General features: G+C 42.0%; 1 protein-coding gene across 1 annotated transcript; it reads left to right on the top strand.

Annotated features, from left to right (window-relative positions):
* Nucleotides 1-17,670: 17,670 nt before the first annotated feature.
* Nucleotides 17,671-25,852, top strand: ccdc92 (coiled-coil domain containing 92). Its single transcript, XM_029438996.1, has 4 exons — nt 17,671-17,855; nt 20,983-21,156; nt 22,703-22,744; nt 23,956-25,852. The coding sequence occupies exons 2-4, from the start codon at nt 21,021-21,023 to the stop codon at nt 24,762-24,764; spliced, it is 987 nt and encodes a 328-aa protein (XP_029294856.1). The 5' UTR covers nt 17,671-17,855; nt 20,983-21,020; the 3' UTR covers nt 24,765-25,852.
* Nucleotides 25,853-25,924: the final 72 nt, after the last annotated feature.

Genomic DNA, 25,924 nt, shown 5'->3' with positions numbered 1-25,924 from the left:
GCAAAGATGCTTCATCTTTTAAGTGATAATTACTTGATTCCTACTCTGCTTCTCTCAGCGTTAGCCTTTGATCTCCTGCGAGTCAGCCTGCAAGACAAGCATAAGATTACAGGAGAGAGTAATGAGTCTAAAAGCCCCATACTTTACTGTTACATGTGTAATTAGGGAATCTCTCTCCCTCCCTTGTTCTCTGCTTTTTTTCCTGCTTCTCTCTTCCTATTATTTATCCTTTGACACTTGTTATTTCGCTCACATTTTATTTATTTTTGCTGCGTGTGTGTGTGTGTTTGTGTGCACATGCATGCCTCTTGACACATTTGCCACTGACTATGGCATGACTCAGATGCCAGTGGAACAGGGTGCGTCTCCCAATGCCAACTGCACATATTTTCGAAGTCAAGATATGCAAGTGTCTTTCACAGAGCCCCCTCACTTGTCAATGGAACAAGGGTCTGTAGGAAGGAAACTGAACTCCACTTATGAGCATTGTAGAGCTATTAACAACATTGAATGGAGTATTGTACTTTATGAGTATCCACTTTGATATGTATCTGAAATGTCAGAGTGGTTCTGAAAGAAAAAGCATCTCTGTGATGAGAATGTTTTTCTGTATCAGCTTTTTATAAATGGACTGAATTTAAGAAAGACAACTTAAGAGGCGATTCACCACTGCAGGCCTCCTCCCCCTGTCCTGCCTACCTCTCTCCATCCCCTGACCACTTCCTCCTGCCTTTGAAGCCGAGCGCCCTTCTTTGCTGCTGCCAGACAGGATACCCCACATCCTGCGAGAGACAGGAAGGAGCCCCAGACTCACAATCTGTGCTCCAGCAGCCTCCAGCAACCCCTTCACTTTACAGACTTGCAACAGCAGAAATGGGAACGCCAACGAGAAACAACAGCGAACACATTCTTGTCAAACTGAAGCGAAACTACTGCATCCCAAGGAAGTTAAAACAAAAAACAGACTGAAATCAGTTCTTGGAGATGCACCTCAAATCTGTGAGGATCTCAACAGCTGACACCAATTTGCCTGAGCCTCTTCTGGACGGGCTCGCCCATGCTTCAGTGAACACGGGCCAGACCTCCATCTGATGCAGACCTCGTAGTGGTTTTGGTTGCTGCACTGATAAACCACATGCAGATCAGGAATTTGGTTATTTTGGAGCTTTCTTCAACTCATACAAATGCACAGTCAGGGTCGGGCACAGGATCAGCTGAGATGGCTGTCGAAATGTAGGCTACTTATGGCAGGTGACGACGCTTCATCCATCCCAGCTGTTGGACCTGTGAAGGGAACATTTGCATGTAAGATAAATGCTTTATAGTGTAATTTGTACTCCTCAAAGGTGGCTAATGTTCCCTCCCACCACTGAGCTCCAAGTGTGCGTTGTTTAAGATCAAGCTTTATTTAAAGGAGACTTTCTTTTTAATGTTGACATGTATTTAGATTTTACTGCTAAATGTGATATACTGCAGCCTCACCCTTCACCACCCACTCGGTGAAGTTATCTGTTTGGTCCCCAATGCGGAACTTTGCAGTTTGAGGTCGAAGGGAGTCAACCCGAGACCTAACGCCCCACCAAAACTCCTCAGACTTGTCACTTGTTTTTGGACCGGCATGTCAGCTTGTCAGAGCATTTCTTTTTAACGCTGTGAAAACAGGCGCACACCCAAAATGGTTGGCCTCCTCCCAGAAAGTAGAGAGAGGGCGAACGTTGCCGTGAACAGAATAGCGCCACAGCTCTGGCCGAAAATGACTGATCCCTGTCCAGCGGCGGCAGTCTAACCCTCTTCCAGGAGAAATCCGCCTCCCCACCCTGTCAGCTTTCAGGTGTGGGAACCCCGTCTCTGCCAGGAAGCCATCAAATGCTGTAATTCAGACCGTTGCAGTACGGAGGTCTGAGAGCTGCTGTACAGGAAGCTGGCAGGGAAACAGATTCACACGCCACTCCCAGCTTTAAATGGCCAAGCTGGGGAGAGAGATGGCAGGGAAATAGACTGATGGGATGGACCGGCCAAACTGAACTCAGTGCCTCAGTGGATCAGATCACATGCTTTGAATGCTTTTGTTTGCAATGTCCATTTATATCTGCTTTTGTTTTGCTGTTTGCTCTGTGCTTCTCGTCTGTGAGGCTCTATGTGACTGAATTTGCTGCCCAAGGCTCTTTAAGTCTCCCCATGTGCCCCAAACAAAGCAAAGCAACCAGCTCCTGTTCCCGGTGACCTGTGGACAAAAGAATAAACTACAGTCTCAGGGCCTGTTACTCTACTCCACCTTCCTCTCCTTTAAGGGGCGCAGAATGCCTGTTTCATTGTGACACACACTTTCATTTTCGTTATGGCGATGACAACCTGTTTCAGAGTTGACTACATCTGCCTTAATTCCCAAAAGCTCTTCTACGTGTATGAACTGCACATGGAGTCATATCTGCTGTGTTTTGCTATATTGTGCAACGCTTGCCTTGCAGTGATGCTAGTGTAAGTCTAGTCGTTATAATAACAGTGAATCATGCACTTCTTTTTAAATGCAGAGCTCGGCCCTGAGTGTGTTTGTGAGCAGTGACAGGAGACATCTAGTGGCCTGTTTGGATTTTGGCACAGAGAAATTAAGTTTACTATATCATTTTGAACCAAACAAATAAAGGTTCTCAGTTAGTTTTCTCTTCTCCTCTTGAATAAAACAAAGATCCAGCAGGCAGGAGGTTTAGTATGTCCTAAAGGAGTTGTTACCCACCAGCATCCTGCCAATCAAAATCCATATCTTTGCCCTGCTTGTTCACATTATAACATTTGAGCCTCCTTGATATCGGTATCACCACCAAGCAAGGAACAGAAAAGTGACACGGCAGGAGAGTGCTGCTCTGAGCAATGGGAGTCAGCGAGGGGACTTTTAATACGCTGGCACATGGAGTTAATGTAAGCTAACCCCGAAGTTAAGGTTAAACTAAGCTCCCTGCAGACCGTGCACCCCACGCACTCTCCGTCCTTTCATCACGCTGATGGTTGCCATGCGGATTGTTTCTGCCACACATTATTCGGACTTCTTGCTCTAAAATGCTTGATTTAAATTGGCTTTTTAGATATTTTTGTGCATATGTGCAAATTTAAAATGCTACATATTCGTTCCATGTGGACACGTACAGTATAAGTTCTGAACTTAAGTACAATTTTAAAGCTACTTTACTTGAGTATTTCTATTTCCTGCTACTTCATACTTCTACTCCACTACAATTCAGAGGCAAATACTGCAGTTTTATTTCTCTTAGTTTCTTATAAGATTCAGATTAATAAAACAAAATAAAATCAACAAATAATGTATCACGTGTTATTACAGATTAAAACTGGGCAGTACACAGTATTTAGCTCATTAAAGCTCATTAATGCTTCAATATTTATAATCCAATAATATAAAAATATATTATATAAGTATATTTTGCTGCTTATACATTTATGCTTTTACTTTGCATGATTTTTACTTGTAACAAAGTATTTCTACACCGTTGTATTACTACTTTAAAGATCTTTGTCCACTACTACACACAGTGCTACAAATACACACGTGATGTGAAACAGAGAGTTCAGAAAACATCTGAATACTTGTGACATGTAGTTTTTCAAATCGCCCTTTAAAGCCATTAAAACTAAGGATGGCTTCTTCTCGGTGACAGAGGGCTGTTTGTTGCTCGGCCTCACGGTCTCTCTGCTCAGCATAGAGGCAGCAGTACCACGCGGTGGAAGTGGGTCAGTGCTCAGTCACACGGTGGCTGTAACACATACATCACGCGTGCACCTGTACAAACATACAAAGGGAGGGAAAGCAGAGGAGAGCTGGAATAGCGTCACCTTCCAAACTGGAATTTAAACCCGAATATAGGGCCACTTTTTACACACACAAAAAACTGTCTTCTGTGCCTTAACCACGGGTGCAAAAGACACGTCTGGATACTATAGGCTGACGTACTTATGAAACACATGACAGAATATGACTGCTGTTTGAGTAAAGTACATTGTGTAGTCTGTGGTCACTGCTGTCCTGTTTGTCTGACTCAGAACAAGAACTCTCGCCTGCACCAAAGCCAAGACCGCAGAGGCAATATATTTAACAGCCTTATTTGCATTCAACAGTTTATGTTCTATAGCGCTTTATAGTTCACAGCCTATAGCTTTCTGTGACTCAGCAATGTAACGACTCGTACAGATGAATGCCGATGCCAAAGCCTGTGTGGTTTTGAGAGTGTATGTTTAGGCATGTCTGGAAGGAGCAGGGTGTTATTTCATGTCAAAGGTCTCAGAGAAAAACATTTCTGGACACTGTGGAGGTGGTGGGAGACAGGAGAATGACGGACGAGCTGTCCTCTCTATCGGACAACATGTCCCACCCCCCTCCAGGACACTTTGTCCGCACTGTGCAGCTCCTTCAGTGACAGGCTGCTTCACCCGCGGTGTCTCATGGAGAGATACTGTAGGTCCTTTCTTCCTGCAGCGGTCAGACTGTACAATCACCACGACCCCTGGGAGACCGCCACACCAACAAAAGTCTATTCCACCACTGTGTGCAATAATCTATGCCTTGTGCAATATTCACTTTTTGTAAATAAAGGATTTCTATTATATCTAATAAGAGATGTGAAGCTTAAGTTATATTTCATTCTAGCCAGAGACAGAGTGGAGGGAAAACTAGTTATGACAATTAAATAAAAGAAACAAGTACTGCTAAGTTGCTTTGAAGTGAAATCAACTTCCCAAAAACACAAGATTAAGAGTCCACAGCCATGCTGCTAAATGCTAACACACTTACTAGCATTTGCTAATTAGGGGAACTTATTGGACAAATTAAAAGTTTGAACTGAATACGGCACTAGATGATTATTACAATTCGTTATGAGGGGAAACTGAACGTCTGTACCAGATTTCATGGCAATCCATCCAATACTTGTTGAGACATTTTACTCAAAACCACAAAAACTTGCTGGAGGCACACGAGGAAAAGAAAGTGGATGACAAAAGTCAGGAAGCTTCATCTTCTGGGGAACATGAATGTCTGTAAAATATGTGCCAATGCAACAAGTAGATAAGTGAAAGCTTTGACCGGCTGGTGGCACAGACTGGATTTTAAGTGTGGACCTTATTTTCTTTGGCAAATAAGCACATGTCTATGAATTAGGGGCAGCAGTCTTCATCTGTATCCTGCGTTTAAAGAGCCAACGTGGGAGGAAACCTAAGTCAGTCCTTGGCAAGCCTAAGATAGTTTGCCAGTGTCTTGATTGGCACTAGTTTGTTGGGAATTTAACAACTTTACCTCAGTGTGTAAATGTTTTTACAAGTTTAATCACATTGTCTGAACGTTTGTGATCCCAAATATGAAAAGGTGGCTGTCTCGCTGTCTCTCCCCCACGTCTGTCTTAGTCCCACAGCATGGGCTGTCATGTATGACCTCAAGTAAACAACTTCTTCAAAGTTTTGCTCTTTTAATGCATGACTAAATTGCTGCAGGCCTGTAAACTTTAACAGCTGTTTGGTTGCTCATTTGCACTTTCCTGTGTGGCTCATGTTTAGAGTGGAAAATGTCCCTGACAGCTTGCCTGTTATGAATCTACTTGTTCCCATTAAACCTTTCTTTATTTCTGCGGGATGTTTTTTTCCAGCGCTCGGACGTATAGGCCAGTCTCGACATTTGTTCTCATTGAGGGAAACTTGTAAAGAGAAACTCCTGTAAAGTGGTTCAGTAAAACAGTTTATGACTGCTAGTTGATTAAGGAGCTTTTATTCTAAGAAAAATACAGATCATTATGTTGCATCAATTTGATTGGGTGCACCTATTAACGCAACACATCACCAGTGCACTCTGCATGCTAAACAGGCATCAAATAGAGACTAAGAGATAGAGAAATCTAATTTTCCCACACCTACAGTATGGTGAACGCACTTTTTTTTGCAGGGTCTATTTTGTGTGAGCTGTTGAAGGGCGATAGTTCTATAATATTACCAGTGAACTCCTGAATAAGCAGAAAAAAACTGCTCAATTAGGGCTTTTTCACCTGAGCAAACAGCTGCTGAATACACAGGTTGGTGTTGGATATTGGCTTCCCCTTCCCCAGTTTTAGAGTGAAAGGTAAATATTCCACATTGGGATGTTGGCAGCCCCTGAAACAGTCCAGAGCAAAGCACCCTTCAGTCCTAGATCTGTTCAGTGCAATGAGAATTTTACCCAATGTATACATCTAAATATACTGAAAGTGCCAGCTGTGCACACAAATCACATCACCCTCAAATCCACAGTTTATATACTTCCACAGATCTTAAATACGCTGTCCCGTTGAAGCATTTACGCCTTGTTTATCAAAGATGTTGAAACGAGTGCATGGTGTGTACACTTGTTGTCCCCGTTGGCAGCCGCAGCCCTTCATTTTCAGTGCGGTAATAAGCGAGTTTACCTGCAGTAATCATCAGCGATGCGTCTGCGCGGCTGCAGCAGATGTGTCCTCTCCGCCCAGGAGACAGACTTGCTGTGGGACAGAGGGGAACTAGAAGAGAGTGTTTTAAATGAAGCCTCTTGTACAAGAGATACTTTCAATATAAGAAATCCAACATATTTCCTCTCCTCTTCCTTTTATTAGACTACTTTTAAAGTCTATTTTTCTGAGGTAACTCTGAGGTTATATAAGATATATATACCAATACTATACCATATAGGCCCATACTGTAATGCTTTTGTTCTTATCAACTTAGATCAGCTATTGATGCCTTCATTTTTAAAAGCCCATACGTGCTACAGTTCAAAATACTCAAAACCAGCAACACACACACACACACACACACACACACACACACACACACACACACACACACACACACACACACACACACACACACACACACACACAAAGTAGTAGGTAGATGTTCCAGACAAGGTTGTGTGTTTCATAGTCTGTACTTATTAAGTACTATATTTAGCTGTATTCATTTATTTTGTTCTTTGTGGACACGTGTTCTGTCTGACGGCCTCTGAAAGCTGCACTGGATGTCAGTTAAAGGAACAGTTGGATGAGAGGAGAATCCAGGAAGATGAATGAAGCACAAAGGTGAGTTCATTATTAAGTTTCAGAGGTTTTGTTACCTTTGGACTGAGCCAACTGTTTTCCCTGCTTCAAGTCTTTTTGCTATAAGCCAAGCTAATCACTCCAGCTACATATTAACCGACATGATTGAGTACACTGGGTATCGGTTACAGTAAAAGCACAATGAGTAGGATTTACCTAAAAAGCTATGTAGCCCATAGAGTCATACAAAAATGATCCCTCTCGACTATATCACAATCCCTTTTCATTTTGCTGTGTTTGGGACGTTTCTGGGTGTCAACCTCTATAAAAACTAATCGACCAGGTGCATTTTAAGCACCTATCTAAGAGGAAGCTACGAAAACCACGGACACAGTGCAGAAAAAACGCAAATAATGCGAATCAAAGCACCGAGCGGACAAAGCTCGTTCAAAAAGGAGAGTAAAGCTGGAGTTCTGGCGAGTTCAACTCTAACTGAATGTACAAATCCAACTAAATGTGAAACAAATAATAAAAATCTGATTATTTGCTGAGAGTTGGAGGATAAGAGTAGCATCACTCACACCTTTGTTTGCTGAATATGAAGCCAGAGCCGGGAGAGGATTACTCAGAAGCTAAAAAACACGTCTAAAATGTATTTCACAGTATTGGCTCCGACAGTAAATCTCCATCTAACTTGAGTGCCATACCAGAACCCTGTGAGGCTTGGTCTTTATATTGCGGTTGTGTAGTTTACACCTTCCATGTCACGCCGTGGCCAGACTGTGTGGTTTCTGTTTATTTATGTATGAAAAACACAGGAATATGTGGGCTGAATTAAAGAGACAGAGGCCCTGCAGACCCACTCTGAGCCCACCGGCAGCAGAACCAACAGGGCCACAGAAAGCCTCCATTACACCACAGCTTTATTTTTAGCCAACATTTTCAGCTCAACAAAGAAGTCATTCAAGTTAATCCAGGAGCAAATATTTCTCAGCGAGTTATAGAAATATATTGTGGCATGTATTGATATTTATGCTACTGTACAGTCTGAAGTCAGTGTGTGTGTTACATCAAGACAAAGATAGTGAAACATTTGCTCAAAGCCTCTACATGAAGTATCAGCTGGAATAAAATAAACAACGATCCCGCTCAATGGATATGACCGCTCCTCACTACTTCAACATTCGAACATTCTTCAGTGGCATTAGAAAATATTTGGAGAGGGAGGAGAGAAGGAGAGAAACCGAAGACATAAACACGTGGAGCCGGGAGAGCTAACAGGCACAGCACGACAACCTGCCAACAGGAGCTGTGGCTTCCAGGAATGTGCACAAACACACCGTCTCTCTATTGCCCTCAGCGCCGGATATCATCTGTGCTCCCATTTTCTCTTTCTGTCTGTCTCACCTGCAACTCGCAGACGTTTGAAAGTGAAAACTGATCTTTTTGAGTGGAAAACTGCTGAATGCAAATATTTTTCCGCCAATATATGCTACGTTTAGTTTGACATCTTTTGAAATATTGTCATTCGCTTTCTTGCCAAGAGTAAAATGAGAAGATTTATACCTCACTCAGGGGGAAATATAAAGCTAGAGCCAGTTGCTAATTAGCTTAGCTTAGCATACAGACGGGAACCAGGGGGAAAACAGCTAGCCTGGCTCTTTCAGAAGGTAACTAAATCCACCTTCCACAGCATCTAAAGCTCACTAATTAATGGGCTGCATCGTGCTTGTTTAATCAATGCACTTGTTTCTAGTCTTTGTGCTAAGCTAAGCCTTAAAGGGACAATTCACCCCAAAATCCATATTTGTCCTCACACGCCGGATTCAAACTGGACACGGAAGCGCTGTGGTATGTCAATTATCACGTGTTCACACCAAGAAGTGCAGAGGCCCTCCTGAGCTCACCTGAGTCAGCTCACATTACATCTCAGCCGAGCAGGACGCCATTAATGTTCACAGCCCGTGCTGTCACCAGCATGAGCCTCTCGTCCGTGAGTGGATGCACGCTACCTTCTGCACGGAGATACAGTTGGAGTTCGGTAGAAAGAAAATAGTTCCCTCATGAAGGAGAGAGACATTGCTGAGAAGGTTTTTTAAAGTATCTTTTGGCGCTTTGAGCACCACAAGCCGAGTACCATGTGGTTCCGTTATATTTGAGACCAAAACACACCAAGACAATCTAGATTACAGTAGCACTACATGTCAGAGGAATGCTGCTTGTAGCCTTATATTTACTGGAAAGACATGAGAGTTCTTCTTCTATAAATATATAGACAGGTTTCTGACGTAGCATTTTAATCTACAGGAGATCAAATAAACACCCTACAAATTAAATTCTTTATAGTTTCACCACAAACAAATATAAAATGCAAAATATATCATAAAAGTTCAATTAAAACTTCTGGTCTAACCTTGCTCTCCTCGTCTATTTTATTAAGTAATTACCATTTTTGGGGCAGAGGCTGTGATGGCAGCATGTTGTTGTTCCTGCCTCGTTCACTTCACCTTGACGGCTCACCAGCTGCTCGCTCAGCAGTGAGTCGACAGCACAGACAGCAGCTTAGTTTACACAACCCCCCAATTCCAATTTATCCCTCCATCGAGTTTGTGTAATTTATTTCATGCATGTCACCCCTGTCAGTATAATTTCCTTCCTCACACGCCACAACAGTAGTAACTTTTGGTCACAGACGATGACAGTTTTAGACCTTTGTGAAGTGATGTGCACTGTGAAGTCCACAGTTTGTCTTCACACCAGATGTCCTGTTGTCTTTGCACCATGTGTCAAGTCTGACCTTTTATGACTTTCAATATAATCCTGCACCACTGTCACCCAGGTTAATGTGTTGCATTTGTTACATTGCTGCAGGATATTAAGAGGTGCAAGTCAGAACACAGTGTTGTTGTTCTATAAGCATGTGAATGTGAACGCTGCCAAGCACTTGATTCAGTAAAAGCTCTGTTCCTCCCGGAGCGAAAACAAGTACAGAGTGATTTATGTCAAGGTGTGTTTATCACAGATATTGCTCCAGGACAATAAAATGGTATTTTAAAATTACAAAATTGCATGTGTCATTAGACTCAACACCACAGTGGTTTAGTTGTTAAAAGAAAAATCTGAATGAAAAGGTTTTGAATTATACAAGGAAAGGCATATATTTAGTCAATCCAGCAGGTTCAAACACCCCATTCAAATTGTTGATTGTTTTTTGAGTAATGTAAACTCTAAGTATTTCTGGCAAGGTGCCATTCATGGTAATGAGTTTGAGTGAGTGGCAGATAAAGACTCTTTTCATTGCACTGCAGCAGGCCCGTCAGAGAGTTTCAAGACAGAGCTGTGCCCCTGCCTGAATGAAAATACAGCATGGAAAGAATTTCTTGAAATGAAACTCAATCGCATTTGCCACGAAACAGCAGAATATGCACCGGAGGAATCATCAGCTGAGTCTTGAGCGACTTGTTAAAACAGTCCTTGAAAATGATAGAATAGCAAGCTAGCAATCAAAGGTAGACACAAACAAACAAACACGGGGCATCTCCATGAAAGGAAAGGTTATGTGGATTTGAGATTTTGAGACCTTGAAATGTTCTTTTGTCGCCTAGGAGCCTTATCTTCGAAGGTTGGACTGGCAGCCAAGGACGACAGTGCCGTTACTGAAGATGGTGTGGCGGTGGCGGCCATAATCCGTGGCTTTCCTGTACTGACTGGTCTCTCAGAGCCCAGTTGGTGTTGGGTTTCCATTCAAGCAGCTGAGCTAGGTTGTTTTGTGGTCCTCTTCAGTCCTCTTTGAAAGAGGATAGTCAAGTAGGGTCCCTCCATGAGGCCCTGAAGACCCTGCCACTGCAGACACACTAAAGAGGGACGTCCCTCTTTGCAGGCCGGCAGAGAGCAGCTGGAAGACTCTGGGAGACATTGGCAACAGGTGAACACAGCAGCAGCGTGAAGGATATCTGGCAAGTGTCTTGGAAGGTCTTGAACCAATGTAGGATCTCAGGATGGTGTCAATATGGGTGAAATATGTCTGACTCAGCAGCAGAATGAAACCAATGCGGGCTGCCTTAAACTTGTATTCTCTCTATTAGCCAGCAGGGGGGGGGGGACTCCACCGCAAGAAGAAGTCAGATTGTATAGAAGTCTATGAGACAATGACCCGACTTCTCACTTGATTTCTTACCAATGGGTGACGTCATGGTGACTAAGTCCACTTCCTATATATATATATGAGCTCAAACAGTGGGAAGAAATAAAAGACTCTGGTTAAAAAGCAAATGTTTTCAGTTCAGGAAGGTTCAGACAGGGTGGGGTGTGTGGAGCTTGTGAAGCAGCTCTCCTGCTGGGAGACCCACAAAGAAAGGTGAAGTTTTTCACTTACCCCTACAGGGGAAGTGAACGACTTTGGGAAGGGCCTTGACAGCTTGTTGATTGGACCTTTTCGTCAATCTGACTGATCTAGTGTTTCTTGAAGCGGGGAAGGCCTCAGGGTTGAAATGGTTTCGTTGTATTTTGCCTGGCCACACAGATGGTGGAAAATAGCTCTGTAGTGGGTTTTGCTTGGCTACGATGCTCTGTTTTACTTGGAGTCCTGCACCAAAGGATGAGTCGCCCAGTTTGACTGGAGGAGACCCAAGGCCTTTGGAGATCACACAGGCACTAAAATCCATATGTGAGATGTATAAACAGCAGCCAGTGTTTATTTACAGCATTTGAACATTCAGCATGTACCCCATGCTAGCTAGCTAGCTCCACACTCTGGAAAGAGGAGCTGAAGTCTAACATATGCTGGTAAGGGCATTACATGCAACACAAACTGAAACAAGTTGCATGAACATTTCTATGTCAATGCAATGCTATTTTAGTGTAATATAATTATTTTGGTTTAGATTTTGAGATCATAGGAATTCAATTATTTAAAGGAGGCTCATCCAGACCACTATCAGCATCCATGTAGATTAAAGGAACAGTTTGACTTTTTGGGAAATGCACATATTTGTAGAGTTAGATGAGAAGATCAATACACTCTCATGTTGGCAGCTACACTAAACATGAAGGTCGGGCGTTGGGTTCGGGTCTGGTTTAGAGGATTTCATCTCTCACAGGATTAAATTACACCTTCTTCGACCCCCAGTAGAACAAAGTCCAAAGTCTGGTACTCTCAGTACACTTTTAAAGACATGCCGCATACACACAGCGGGATTTACGACATTACTCTGCGAAGGATACATTGCTGTGTTTCACAGATCTCATGTATATGTATAGATGTATCTTTGCAAGGACACAAGCAGCCACAAGGACATTTCAGACAAATGACAAAACAAGTGTTTCAGAGCTTCTGTAACCTTTTCATTGACATGAAAGTTAGGTAGCCACTTTTTGGCACTGCTGGTGGCTAAAGTTGTATGGATGATTTGCTCATCTCTCCAGTGTTCAAAGATTCCAACCAGAGGTTTGAAGATGGGTAAACGTGGGCACATGAAACGGAGAAGTCAGCAGAATTCTCATCGTTATTGTGACTAGACACCAGGATTAAATTGAAAATCTACAACCAGTCTTTTATTTCACTGGAAAAACTTATTTGAGCTGTATGTCAGAGCAGTGATTATGGCGGTGCGCAGTGGATAGCTGAGGTGGTCGAAATAGGAGCCTGGAGGATTCTATGACTGCTCTGAATCCTGGAAAGACATGTCTGCTTCTGCTCTTCTTGTGGTTGTCGAGCAAACTGTGATAATCCAAGAGAAGAGTGTCCACCACAAACCTCAAAACGTTTTTGCACATAACCTTACCACCCAAGTTAGGCCAAAGCATTACTTTGTGAGAACAGCTCTGTACTTGAGGCTATACAGAGGTATGTTTCCTCTTATAGTCTCTGCACCTGAAACCTTAAACCTAGGAGCGCAAATGAAATCTAAGCTTGATAAATGAGTAGTGCAGTATACTGTTGTTGTTGCAAAAAGAACATAATACAGTCAGTCAATCATAACACTAATTTCTAAACTCCCTAAAAGTAATTCTACTTCAAAAAGCATTGACATAGGTGTTTTCACTTTCCAGTTATATGAAGTATACAGTTGGTGTCCCTCAAGGATCAGTGAAAGGCCCCTACATTATATTATAGTCTGTAGATTAATGATCTTCCACAACAGTCAAGGGATAGAAATGCGAATGTTTACCGATGACACTGTAGTATACGCACATGAAACAACTGCTATGGAAAGGTTCCCATTGTGGCTTGATCTAATATGTTAGTTTTAATATTGGCAAGACGAAAGGGATTCTATAAAACCCCTATACAGCTGTTTATGAAAGGTTTAATATACTCACTGAACTTAAACATCTGGATCCTACGGCGCAAACATATGCTCCCGATGACAACTGATAGCGGTCGTTTCATCGGCTGATAACATTCAAAGCTGGGGCTTTTAACAGTCACATCACAAGCACGGCATACAGCTTCTGAAATGACAAGAGTATTATCTTACATGCTCCTGCATTCTCTAAACTATTATTTTAGATGGCAAAATATGTAGGCTTTCAGATAGAATATTAAAAGCGTATTCCCTTAATTGCTATCCTTTGATTTATCCTGTGAGCCTTCATGTTTCCTGTCTATTTAGCTCATTTAAACTGTGTTTTATCACAGCGTGTCTTGTACCAGTACGCGTGGAAGGGTTGTACCATGGCACCCTTTTTCCCTGCCCGGCCTGGCTGTGCGGGCACCTTGAGTTACAGCCACTTCAAAGTTTGGTGTTAGTGGTCCATTAACCAATAGTAATTAAAGTGTCACTTTAAATGGCATGGAGTGCACTGCTCTTTCTTGACTGTAAAAAAAAAAAAGAAAACTGTAAAATAAAAGAAAATGCAGCATAGAAAGCTTGGTTTCCTGCAGTCCGCGCTCATTACCAGAATAAAGGCAGAGATATTTTGGCAGTAGCGTTGTAGTGATTCCATAGCAGGGCTTTCCATGTGGGCCCTATGTAACATGTTGGCTATAATTTCCTCTCTGTGTTCACCTATGTTTTGTCAGCTCGTAAATTTGTCATGAATTAATTGGAAGGTACAAAACTGTGTCAGAGAAGCTGATTGCTGTTGAAATAACCTTTACTTAAAGCGCTCATTTCACATATGCTGGCCCCTTTCTTTTCAAATGGCCTCGTATAAAGTCCAGATGCTACTGGCATTCATACTGCAGATACTGTGTAAGGACTTGAAACGACAAATACTTTCCATACCACACAAGCACAGAGCAAATCAAAATATTATAAGTCTCTGGGTCCATTTAGCATTTGACAGAGAGAAGATTTTAATGTCTGTTCTAGACTCAACATCTGTCGAAAACATGATGCAGCGGGAAGAGAAAGTCTGTACCCTTGTGTGGGTAAGTATGTGCATGCATGTACTGTCAAGATATTATTATTATTATTATTATTATTAAGTACTCTTATGATGGCAAATCAAAGAATTCAGCTAAGGTTAAAATGCCGGCCAATTGCATTTAACATGATTATACTATATATCCAGTATTAAAGCATAAAGTTAAAATAGGTTAATGCCATCGGACTGTCAGTTGCTTACTTTGAAGTTTTCACGTAAATGACAGTCAGTTCAACAGACGAGCGATTATGACTTTCTTTGGACAGACAAATAAAAAAAGGTCTTGGAAAATTAAATTAGGTTTTCAGAGTTTTAGAGGCATTCTGCTTTGCCAACCTCAATATAATAACTGTAAAACTATTACAACCTGAGAAGTGTTGGTATTGGCAGCTTGTCAGAGCAGGGGCAGTAAAACAGTGCCACTTGAGACCGGCTGCCATGTGCTTAGCTTTCATTTGTTATTCCATGAATCTGTACTATCTGTTCACAATCCAGAAAACTATACCAATGAGACACATTCTAGATTGATATAAATTAGTTTTGTGACACTCACTGATGTGTCACAGATGCCCAGAAGTTGTAACAAAAGCGTAATAGTTCACTCTTATTATTTTTCCAGCAGTATAACATATGACGTTTTGGGCTGACGTCCAGCACCCTCGCCACCGTCTGTATGGCATCACTTGGAACATTTTTGAGTGTTTCGAAAGAATGTATTTCCTGGCTTTCTTCATGAAAAAGCAGAACAGACTCGGCTGTAGATTGATATTCTGCTCTTTATGAAGAAAGCCAGAAAATACATTTGTACTGGGCTGTAAATCACAAACACATTTACGAGGCCTGCCGGATTGTTAGTCTGGTGTTGCTGGTCTTACCATGCCTATACCTTTGCACTACCATCATTGCCACTACTACCTCACGTTTTTGTATATGTGTATGCATGTGTATCTACTTGTGCTCTACTTGTACATACTTTCTATTTTGTTTTATTGTATTTTAATTCTAAATATTTTAATATTTTAAATAAGAACATTATTTGTGTGTGTAACGGGGACTAATCCTGTATTGTGTGACAATAAAACTAAAACCTTTAGCCTGGTTAGAGGAAATTAACACCTCAGGTGGAAGAAAAAGCTTTGGCCAGTTTGCATGAAGGACATTTCTCAGCTGGATCCGTCCCAGCACCGGATCACCCGTAGGCAAAGGCCAAAGAAACAACAACTTAAAAACTGGTAAAAGTCACAGCAGGAGTCCAGAGTCAATCCTGCTTGTTTTATTTGGTTGGTTTCTCTCGTTGAGCTACTTTTTGATATATGGAGATCTCTAGCAGCGTGTAAGTAAAACAAATCACCATGAAGGTAAAGGGTCTCTGTTGGGGAATTATTTTTCACCTCACTTTTCCTGAAGGTAACTTACCTTCTCCTCAACCAGTTGCTTTCTGCACTCAGCTGGGAAGCGTGCCAGAAACACTAAAAATAAAGAAATGAGAAGAATTTAATCCCTATCACAAACATGCCAAAACCGGGGAGAGATTAAAGGCTGCTTCCGAAAAATAACATTTCTGGAGGTGGACAATAATTCCATTTATTCCACGAGATATTTTCTTTTTACACGTGAGACTCTTTGTTACTGTAGGTTGGGAATGAAAACTGATGCTTTTGTTTTTGTTTTGTATCATTTTACGCAGTAGCTATGTCACTGAGGAATTTCTCTTGCCAGAGATAATTTAAGGGGATATTATAAGTCAGAATGAAAAGGCTACTGTTTCCCATGTTTTCATACCTCAGACGAGGAAACTCAAAGTCAAGGTGTTGATACCACGTAAGATTAGATTAAATGTAATTATTTCTCTTTTAAAAAAGTGCATGGGGAGCACTACATGGTACAAAGTATTATGAATAAATTCTAATATTTTTTATTAAATGCATATACTGTAATAAACATACATAACAAACCATTTAAATGTGTAGATTTGAATAAAATAAGCATAAACTATTTTATTTTTTTAAATGTACAGTGAAATTTACAGTTATAGATTTATTATTACTTTATTATTATTATTATTTTATTATTATTATAGAGGTTTCTTTTGCTTAGAAAACAACACTGCACATACATTTGACATATACACTTTGATGCTGATGCTGTCCATAAGGTTTTGTTTGATAACGTTCTTAATTTATTACCCTTTAGTATATTTCTTAACTACATCCATTTCTGTTCCTCACTGACAGACGTATTAAATCATTTCTAAAAAAAACAAACAAAGCTAAATCATTTCTCAAAAAGAAATGACACACACACAAACACTTGTTTGCAGTCTGGCATCTGACATAAACAAAATCGTTGCCAATTCAAATAGATGCATATCCACTTGAATAGTCGCTTTAGGTGTCCATTATTTACCTAACCCCACGCTGCAGCAGCATGCACAAGAATGCATAAGGAGTCCAACTAATTTGTAGGCAAAAAGGCTTCAATCGCAAACTGCACATTGTAGTTTTGGCTCTTATATAGCACCGACATATGCGTTGCTGAATGTTTAATTTTTCTGTTTATAACAGAAAGAATTAGCAATCTCCATGGACAAGAAAACACTAGAGAATAGACGCATTCATAGTTAAATATATAATATGCATACATTCATGGTCAATTAAAGCAATGTATAAAATAAGACAAATTACTGTGAGATTTGCTCAAAATAAACTAGATTAAAAACATAGTAGTATGAGATTGAGTGATGCTGTTGTAGTAACCCTCCTCTGCCACTGAAGGGCAATACTCCCCTCTGCTGTCCACCAGCTGTACTCTGTCCAACAGCTTTCATCTATTTTCATTCATTTACTTCATTCTGGTAGTTTGGCACAACATGCACATTAAATCTGACACTTTACAGTGTAATAAGCCTTAAGAAGTTGTCAGATATCTGACTTATTGCAGAAATGCTATATTCCGGTGCTGGCACTAGATGGCGTGAACGCATCACGATTGAACAGGTGACATATTCTGTTGCTATGGTGATGACGCTGGCGACTAAAAACTGTGGCACGTCCCTGACAACCGCTACTTCAACATTTCATGTCATTTAACGTTAGTAACGCCTGTGTTGCTGCTTGTGTTGTACTTTTAATTGTATCTTATTAAAGTTGTAATTGTAATAACTAATGTTTAAATGACATTATTAGAAATAACCGTGATTGGATGTCTTTTAGGCCAACGTTTAATTTCCCATGATGCATCGCTTTATTTTGTCTCGTAGCTCAGGGAGATGATAGGAAAGTGACACAGCCACCCTCCCCTCTCACCCGACCAAGGCGAGCCACTGACAGCATCACCGACATGCCCCGCAAGGCAGAAAGCTCTTAGCCGGTGAGGCTGGTCTGTTCAACTACAATATACAATCTTTCACAAGATATTCGACGGCTGCTTATTTTTAAAAATAAGGTAAGCTCTTCATAAAATAATGTAGCCTCGTTAGCTGTTCAGCTAGGCTCCATACGTACGTTACTTCCTGTGTGGAGAGATTGTTTAATTCAAAGGCATTTCTCAAATTCCTGTATTGTATTGCGTGTCTGAACACGGAGTATAGTTTATATGGTAACAGGCGTTTTTCAAATCGGCATTCATCCAAGCAGGTTGACTTCATTGACATTGTATTTTGTCTTCATCAGAAACATCTTCAATTGTTTAAATTGGATGGCAGCTGCTAGTATGTGCCCTATGTTGCTAAACCCTTGGCTTTTATTGAAATTAAGCCCCGTTTGGTGGATTCAACGAAGCCGAATTCATCAGAACACATCCACAATGCCAAAACACATTGTTGATATTCTCCGATTAGTGCATTTCCTTTTGTTTATAGCAGGTTATTATTTGTGTGACGGATTGTAAAGGGAGTTTGGTGTGACGTTGTCACCTTTCGATAGAGAATAGCTCATATTGGGGCTAGCTTGTCTTCGGTTAATGAAACTGGTCAGCTCCTCCCTGGACAGCTGCAGTACATGACATTAGCTGCAATGACAGCCTTTGTGATGACCGTAGGAGATGCAGTGATGGCATCCTACAGTACATCAGGTCATAAAAAGCAACAAACAGCAACAAGGAAAGTGAAACGTTGTGAAGTCGTTCACAGGCACCGCTCGCCAGCCCCGGGTTTACGACCACTGACGTTTTGTTTGATAATGATAAAGAAGGTCATGTCCTAAATGATATTGCTGTTTAAAGCTTGACAATAACGTGTGTGTGAAGTAATGATCCTGTGGCAGGTAATGTTAGTGCCAGGACCTGCAAGGGTTTGCTGTGAAATGTGGGTTTGGGGTGCTGTCCGCAATGCAGGTGCTGAAATTGAAAGTGCCGTGGAGAGTATCCCTGCCGGGTAACACGTAGCTTGTGTCCTGTAGGCAGTGGTTTTAATGGGTATACTGGTTCATTATTTATCTGTCTGTCATTTTTAAAGATGAATGTTGACGTGGCAGGCGTTTACATTTCATTAAACATAAACGTTCTAGAAGTATGTTGATTATTACAATATTACAACATTGACCCTAAACTACTAGCAACTAAATTAGACAAGACATGCTAAAAAGGGGGAAATTATTATTTTGTTACAGCAGAACAAAGGCAGCAATTATACAGATAAATAGTTAAAGTACAAGAATAAATAATACAATAATTAAATAAGAATAGAATAAAATAAAAACATACAAGAACATATGGAGAAAAAAATGCTAAGGTAAAGTAACAGTAGTGATTATTAGCAGCAGAGTCAGCAAGTCTATGTTAACAGTGTACACCAGACTGATGATATGATTAAGTAATGGCACTTAGCGTTTGTCTGAGATGTAATATAAATATAATATAAGTATGGACATCTGTGTGCAAAGAAACAGCTTCACTACAGGAAGACCAGTGTCTGCTAAGCTCTTGTTTTTGCTAAGGATGGGAGCTACTAGCTAATGTTTCATGCTGCTGCAGTTCATTGATTATTTATGTGCTCTGTATGGGGAAATGCTGGTTTGTGTATTAGGAAAAGAAAGACAGACACGTCATACTGTTTTGACATTAATCTCCGACTTCTAAAACAGACAGTTACTAATAGATTTGCATTTACCCCCTACATTGTTTCAGAACAAAGAGAGATAAACTTTATTGTCTCTCTCTAAATCCCTGAACTGCTTTTCCAAGCTACGGCATGAGCTATGTGTTGAGGTGAGGTCATGCCTTTGCTAATGGAAAGCTATCCAAGCTATTCTAGGAAAGAGCTGGGGTGAGAGATATGCTTGTAGCGCAGGGTTTATCGGAAGGACTCCATATTACTCATCAATAATATATTATCTCTACAGCCTTTATGATCACTCGCTCTATTTGTGATTACGAGTGTGTGCTTTGATTATCACATGCTTTCCTTTTCATGTGTAAGTCATAGGGGGGAAAGAAAATCACATGGAAGACTGTTAAAACTGGGAAGTGGGTCCAGCGTGGTGTCATGGGATATATTATTCATGTCAGTGAGCTGATGATGTAAGAGTGAGAAGCTCTGGGATGTTTTATTGAAGCATACTTATGTATGCAAGCAGAGGCTTTCTCTGCACTCAGGAGGGGATCAATGTGCTCTCAACTCTCAGCCAAGTACAGTGAAGATGCCGGGACTGACTGAGTGATTGTTTCTCGCTCTGGCTCGGCTCCGGAGACAAGGACATCGAGTGAAGGGAGGGGGGTGGAAGGTGGGGCAAGGCAGGGAAGGAGAAGGCCTGCTTGAGACTGGCTGCCCTCATGCCACACCCAGTGTCATTGTGATGCGTTCAGCTTTGATTTCTTTTTAGTGTTTGTTGTTATTGACCATGGTATGACAATGAAGAAGGATATTTTCAAGCAGAAAGAGATTTCATTCCTGCCATCTGTTGTATTTATTTACGCTCCAAGTAAAGAGAAGCTGTTCCACTTTAATTTCAGTGTAGGAAATTTACTTCATTTTCTTACCTATCTTCTTTGCTGAGGAAGAGTATTTTCCAGTGTATGTCAGAATAAAATTACATTTCACAGTGTAGATTAGATTAGTGTAACCACTTCTCACTCTCAGGGTCTCGATCAATAACTGTGTCAGTGATGGATTGATAATAACAGTAAGCAAAAACAGAGTGTGCCTATTTGCGGTCGCTTAGCCTTTCTCTGCTACGGTCTCGCCCTAGCATTAACCCAGCCTTATTAACGATGATGGCATGAACACCTGCACTGAATATTAATACATGTGCATCCTCACCTTCTCCTCAGCATGTTTGCTGCTCTGTTTAACAACAAACAAGGTTACAATTATACTTGCTTGGTTAGTTGAAGTGCCAAATGGCCTCTATTTTGCAAATGGGTTTGATGGTATTATCCAATAGTGATTAGTTGGAACATCTAAAGCAGATTGTTTTGTTTGCCAACTGGCAAAGACAAAGTTGGAGCACTTAGATGTTTATCGGCGAAGGGGTGAGAAATAACGGCCTGTTTGCCAGATGGATTGTCTTTTATTTATTGTCTTCTTCTCTCTCTTTTCCTCTGTCTCTCCGTGTTTTCTGTCACCTGTGTCTAGAGGTTGCAAGGCTGGCGTGTCTCTGAACATAATCAGCCATGGCTTCAGCAAATGTTACTCTAGAAAATCAGCTGCACAGTGCACAGAAAAACCTGCTCTTCCTCCAGCAGGACCATGCCACCACGTTGAAGGGGCTACACACAGAGATCCGCAGATTACAACAGCAATGCACAGGTGAGCGCGGCCACAGGTAGCCATCTCTTTTCTCTTCATGCTGCTCGGTAAAACCAGCACATTAAAGCAATATAGCTCAGCTACTGAGCAAACAACTAGCTAGCTTTTTGTAGCAACTGTTATTACCAGTAGTTAGTGGTTTGTGTTACTTTAGCAGCAAGGAAATCTTTCTGTCCATCAGGAAACGACGTAGATCAGTCGAGGCAGAGCAGCCGCAGGACATCGGAGGGAAAACCAGATTTTAATTTTTCTATAAAACATGATCCAGTTTCAACAGTCAACATTAAAGCCTTACGCACTTCTCCTGGGAGATTGTACGACCTGCTGACCAAAGTTACAGAGTGCAAAAACAGGCATTTGGGGCTCAGAGTGGGATTGAAAGAGGCACCATTGTTTATAAGTCTCTGTAGCATCAAGAGATGGTTTAGCGAGCTGCAGAGTGAAGAAGAGAGGCAGGTCCGTTAGTAACAGCAAAGCAGTAAATCAGAGGATTAAAACGTGATTTTTTATGATTGTTTTATGGTGGTTAAGTTCTAATGCACAAATAAAGACACACACCTCTGCACAGCCCTGCGTGAAGGTGCTGGATTCTGAACGAGTGCACGACAAATCCTGCTTTTATGCCGTGTGTGTGTGTGTGTGTGTGTGTGTGGCTTCGCTCGCAGCACACAGCAGCTGTGGGGAAACACTGGAGCACATATAAACACAGCATTCTCATCGTCAAATACCACCGCTTTGTATTATGCAGACGACGCTAAAAGGATGTCGGTGCCTGGTATCAGCAGAGCCATGTAAAGAGAGGCGCCGAGGGGCGTGACACAGCGGTGGAGTTTTTTACGATCAGGGGATGAGAGCCTGCTGCACACGCTGCTTATTGGCTGGGCGTTACACCCTCAGGAACATCCTGAGCACAGCAAAATAAGAAGAAAAGAGAAAATACAGGCATTTTGTATAAGTCTATACGTTGTTTTTTTAGGAAATTGCTGCATACTATACTCTTTAATGAACGCGTTGAGAGGATATCTCATGAGAACAGATGGAACACTAGAAAACAGCTAAATAAAGTATCTTCGAGTTCATAGATGGGACAGATGTTTAATCTAAATGGATATTGGAGACCAAATGTCAACAAGACTCTGTGGTGCCACTATTAAACCTTTTAGAGAGAATATGATGACTTATAGGAATTGCACTCAAGCATTAGTGAGTACACTCTGCACTGCAACGATGTGAAACCTGTATCGAGCACACCACCAGTAATAGATATTATCTTCCACAGAGGGAGGATATAAAGATGGACACGGCAGGAAAACAGGACACTGTATGCTTTAGCCCTGCGTTCCCATATCCTTAGCTAACCTATCACTAAGGCTGAGGTGGAACTCGCAGTAATCTCGTTAAATGAATACGCCGCCATATGGAAAACACTGACATCTCTTCCCCAAACAAGCTACGTAGTCTGTGTCAGGAGCATGCTGTTCGATAGCTGCCCTTTTGCAACCTCATGTGACGTAGACATGTCAGTAACCCTCTCCTTTCTTTACAGATCTGACATATGAACTCACTGTGAGAAGCTCTGACCCCTCAGGTAAGCCTTCATCATGCTGTATAGTACACACGCACATCCGTTTTGAAACAAGCATTCAATATCCAATGTCCTAACAGTTACCATCAAATTAGATTGACTTAACAATGATTCGGGTTCCTTTAACAAGTCTTTTCCACCTCGGCATGTCTCACTTTTTTCTTCAAACAAGTGAGCAGACAAAACTCTACAACAGTCAAGGCTATAAATCTGTGTTTTCTGCAAAAATAGGTGTCCTGAGAGCCGGGGGCTCTGTCCGTTTCCTGGTAACAAAGTCCCTCCCAGGAAGCATTGCAATGTCAGAATCCCTGCTGTTCATGAGAGCTCCCTCTGCCCATTGCTCACTGCCCCTCCCCCCACGTTACCATGGCCATGACATGGAGTCACAACACTGGTCTGATTCAGCCCCAGCTCCACTGTTTATACTTGAAGTACAGCAGAGTGGTTTAATTTATGTACATGCAACCCCCTGGTGTGTATAACTGAACAGGAAGCATGCTGCGTCTCTCCAGGATCTCTGTGTGTTGTAGGCTTTCTGACATGGCCCAGATCTGAGCAATATTGTTAGGGCCTCCAGTTAGAGGCACTATCATGTTAGCGTGGGACATCTCAGAGATTGGAGTGCAGGAAATGAGATTATCTGTCACAGCGCTAATGCACAGCCTGCAACCTGCTTAGCACAGCAGGGCTCAGCTGTTCCAACTGGGGTGAACATTTACCAGCCCCTCCCTATGTAAAGAAATGAAGGGAAAGCATCTTTCTAACCATCTCTGTATTTGATAGGAGATTGAATTTAGGGAATATAGACGTAAACTAGACTTGGAAACCTTCAGATTGTGATATAAACACATTTCATTTTATTCTACGCTTTTTGCACATATACAAACCCGGCTGTATCTGCTGTAACTGGGTGGGGCAGGGCAGGGTGATGAAGGTCAGAGGAGAGATGTGACCTTGTCGTCTACCCGAGCTGTAATGTGAGAGTGGAGCTTTCTGCCCACTGCAGATGAGTCTCTATAGGATCACACTGTCTCCGTCAGCTGGCAGACTGTCTGCACTTAATGTACTAATGATTGGTCCGGTCTGGTGGATATAAAAGTCTCTGCTCTTTGTCTCTGTGTATTTCTTGTGTGCACTTGCTGTTTTGCCACATGAATGCATCTGTGCATACATGTCAGAGCTGCTGTTTTAACTGTTTTTTGTTGTGTGTGCAGACAGCAGCGAGGTCCGCTGCAGGGAGCTGCAAAGGAGGTGTGAGGAACTCGAGGCCCAGCTGAAGAAGAAGGAGGAGGAGAACACAGAGCTGCTCAGGGACCTTGAGCAGAAGAACGCCATGATCTCCGTCCTGGAAAACACCATTAAGGAGAGGGAGAAGAAGTACCTGGAGGAGCTCAAGATGAAGAGCCACAAACTGGCTGTTTTGTCCGGGGAGCTGGAACAGAGAGCGAGCACTATTGCTTACCTAACCTCACAGCTTCACGCCACCAAGAAGAAGCTGTTAGCTGGCAGTTCGTCTGAGGCCAGCCCCAACGTTAGTCCAGTCACCTCATACAAGCCCACGCCTCCACCAGCCAAGGACAGGCAGCCTGAAACCCCACGCCGCCGCATGAAGAAGAGTCTCTCCCAGCCTCTTCACCCGGAGTTGACCGAGGTGTATCGGCTCGGCTCGGACAGTAGGCGGCTGGTTCTGCGGGAGACGGTAGATGCCATGCCCGACCCCACACCCTTCCTGCAGGCCGGGAGAGACTCTCCCGAACCGCAGGTAGTGCGAGAACGGCCTGCCGTCATCCCTCCTATTGCCTCTGAGCGCTCCGCTGTCACTCCTCTGGGTGCTTCGGCCAGCCCTCGTCACAGCCCCGCTCGGGACCGGCAGTACAGGGCTCATGTGGGCGTGGCGCACCGCATCCCACATGGCACCTCTCCCCTGGCTCCACCGCAAGCAGAGCTGGAGACACTGGCGGTGGACCAGGTCAGTGACGAGAAGGTTGTGCGGAAGCGCTCGGGAACTGACAGGACAGTTTAACACTGCAATGCTAACATGCATATAAACGCACACACACATCTACTGTATAAACACTGCAAGAGCAGGACGGAGCCTGACCCACTGTGTAGCCTGCTTTTTACACAACACTGCAATATGAAAAGAAAGTACATTATCATTTTGTTCATGATATTCCATACTTGACTTGTTTTTCTTGATATAAATTATAAAATGACAACTATAAAGCATGCCAAATGTTTCTTATTTACAACCCAATGAGCTCTTGTATTATACACATCTTGACCTTTTGCTTAGACTTTCTCTTCATTCTGTCGTTTGTGGTGCATACAACGAATTCTCTGCCAAATATCTGCATCAGTGCCTGCTCAACTGGATCAACAATACACAAGCTGTGTAGTGAAGTCATGGCTCATAGTTATCTTTACATATCTCTGTCTGCTCGTTCTTCTCAACAACAGTCTGGACGTATCCACAAACTATATAACAAGAAGTCTGCAGCTGCATAGGATAGAACTGAAATTATTAAACTAATACTCCCCGAATGTCTTTCATCTTCTTGTGATATCAGTATAATAATGTTCCTGTAAGTACAAGCTGCAAAAAATGTGCAATCGAGATTTGTTGGCGAAAGGTGAAGAAGCTGTAATTTCATCTTTCTTATGTTGGCTTGCAAAACAGCAGCGGTGCACATGTGTGAATGTAGTATGACATGATAGTGAACAGGGCGTATATGTGTGAGTGTGTGTGTGAGTGTGTGAGTGTGTGAGTTTCAGAGAGACTTCAAAGGCCATTGAGAGAATTAAGTTTTGGCTTAAACAATATCCACTAATGTTATTTGTGATACAAGGGCATTTTTGAAAACTCTGCTGTAATAGGATTTTGTGATATTATTACCTGTACTTTATAAAGGCTGTACATTTGTAATGAATTCTTTTTTAATTTATTGTTTAATAGAGAACACAAAGGCACCCTCACATATTGACAGTAGTCACTGCACCTCCAACATGACGGTAATTATAATCAATTAATAACCTGCTTTTCACATTAGTATCACTTGTCCTTGAAATAAACATATGAATCAATACAATAAAGCAAAGCTTTTTTTCTGGTATGTGTACTTGGTTTCTTTTTGTACAGATGGGTGAAACATTTAAGGAGAAGACTTGTAATAAATGTCTTCA

Source organism: Cottoperca gobio, chromosome 9, assembly GCF_900634415.1.
Source record: "Cottoperca gobio chromosome 9, fCotGob3.1, whole genome shotgun sequence".
In the NCBI taxonomy this organism is placed as follows: domain Eukaryota; kingdom Metazoa; phylum Chordata; class Actinopteri; order Perciformes; family Bovichtidae; genus Cottoperca; species Cottoperca gobio.
The sequence above is the reverse complement of the archived record's forward strand: the minus strand, read 5'-3'. Positions and strand labels throughout refer to the sequence as shown.

Bases quoted from the DNA above. Each gene is read 5' to 3' on its own strand.
- ccdc92 (XM_029438996.1), top strand. From the start codon at position 21,021: ATGGCTTCAGCAAATGTTACTCTAGAAAATCAGCTGCACAGTGCACAG. The intron at 21,157-22,702 runs GTGAGCGCGGCC...CTTTCTTTACAG, and splicing joins ATTACAACAGCAATGCACAG to ATCTGACATATGAACTCACT. The intron at 22,745-23,955 runs GTAAGCCTTCAT...TTGTGTGTGCAG, and splicing joins GAGAAGCTCTGACCCCTCAG to ACAGCAGCGAGGTCCGCTGC.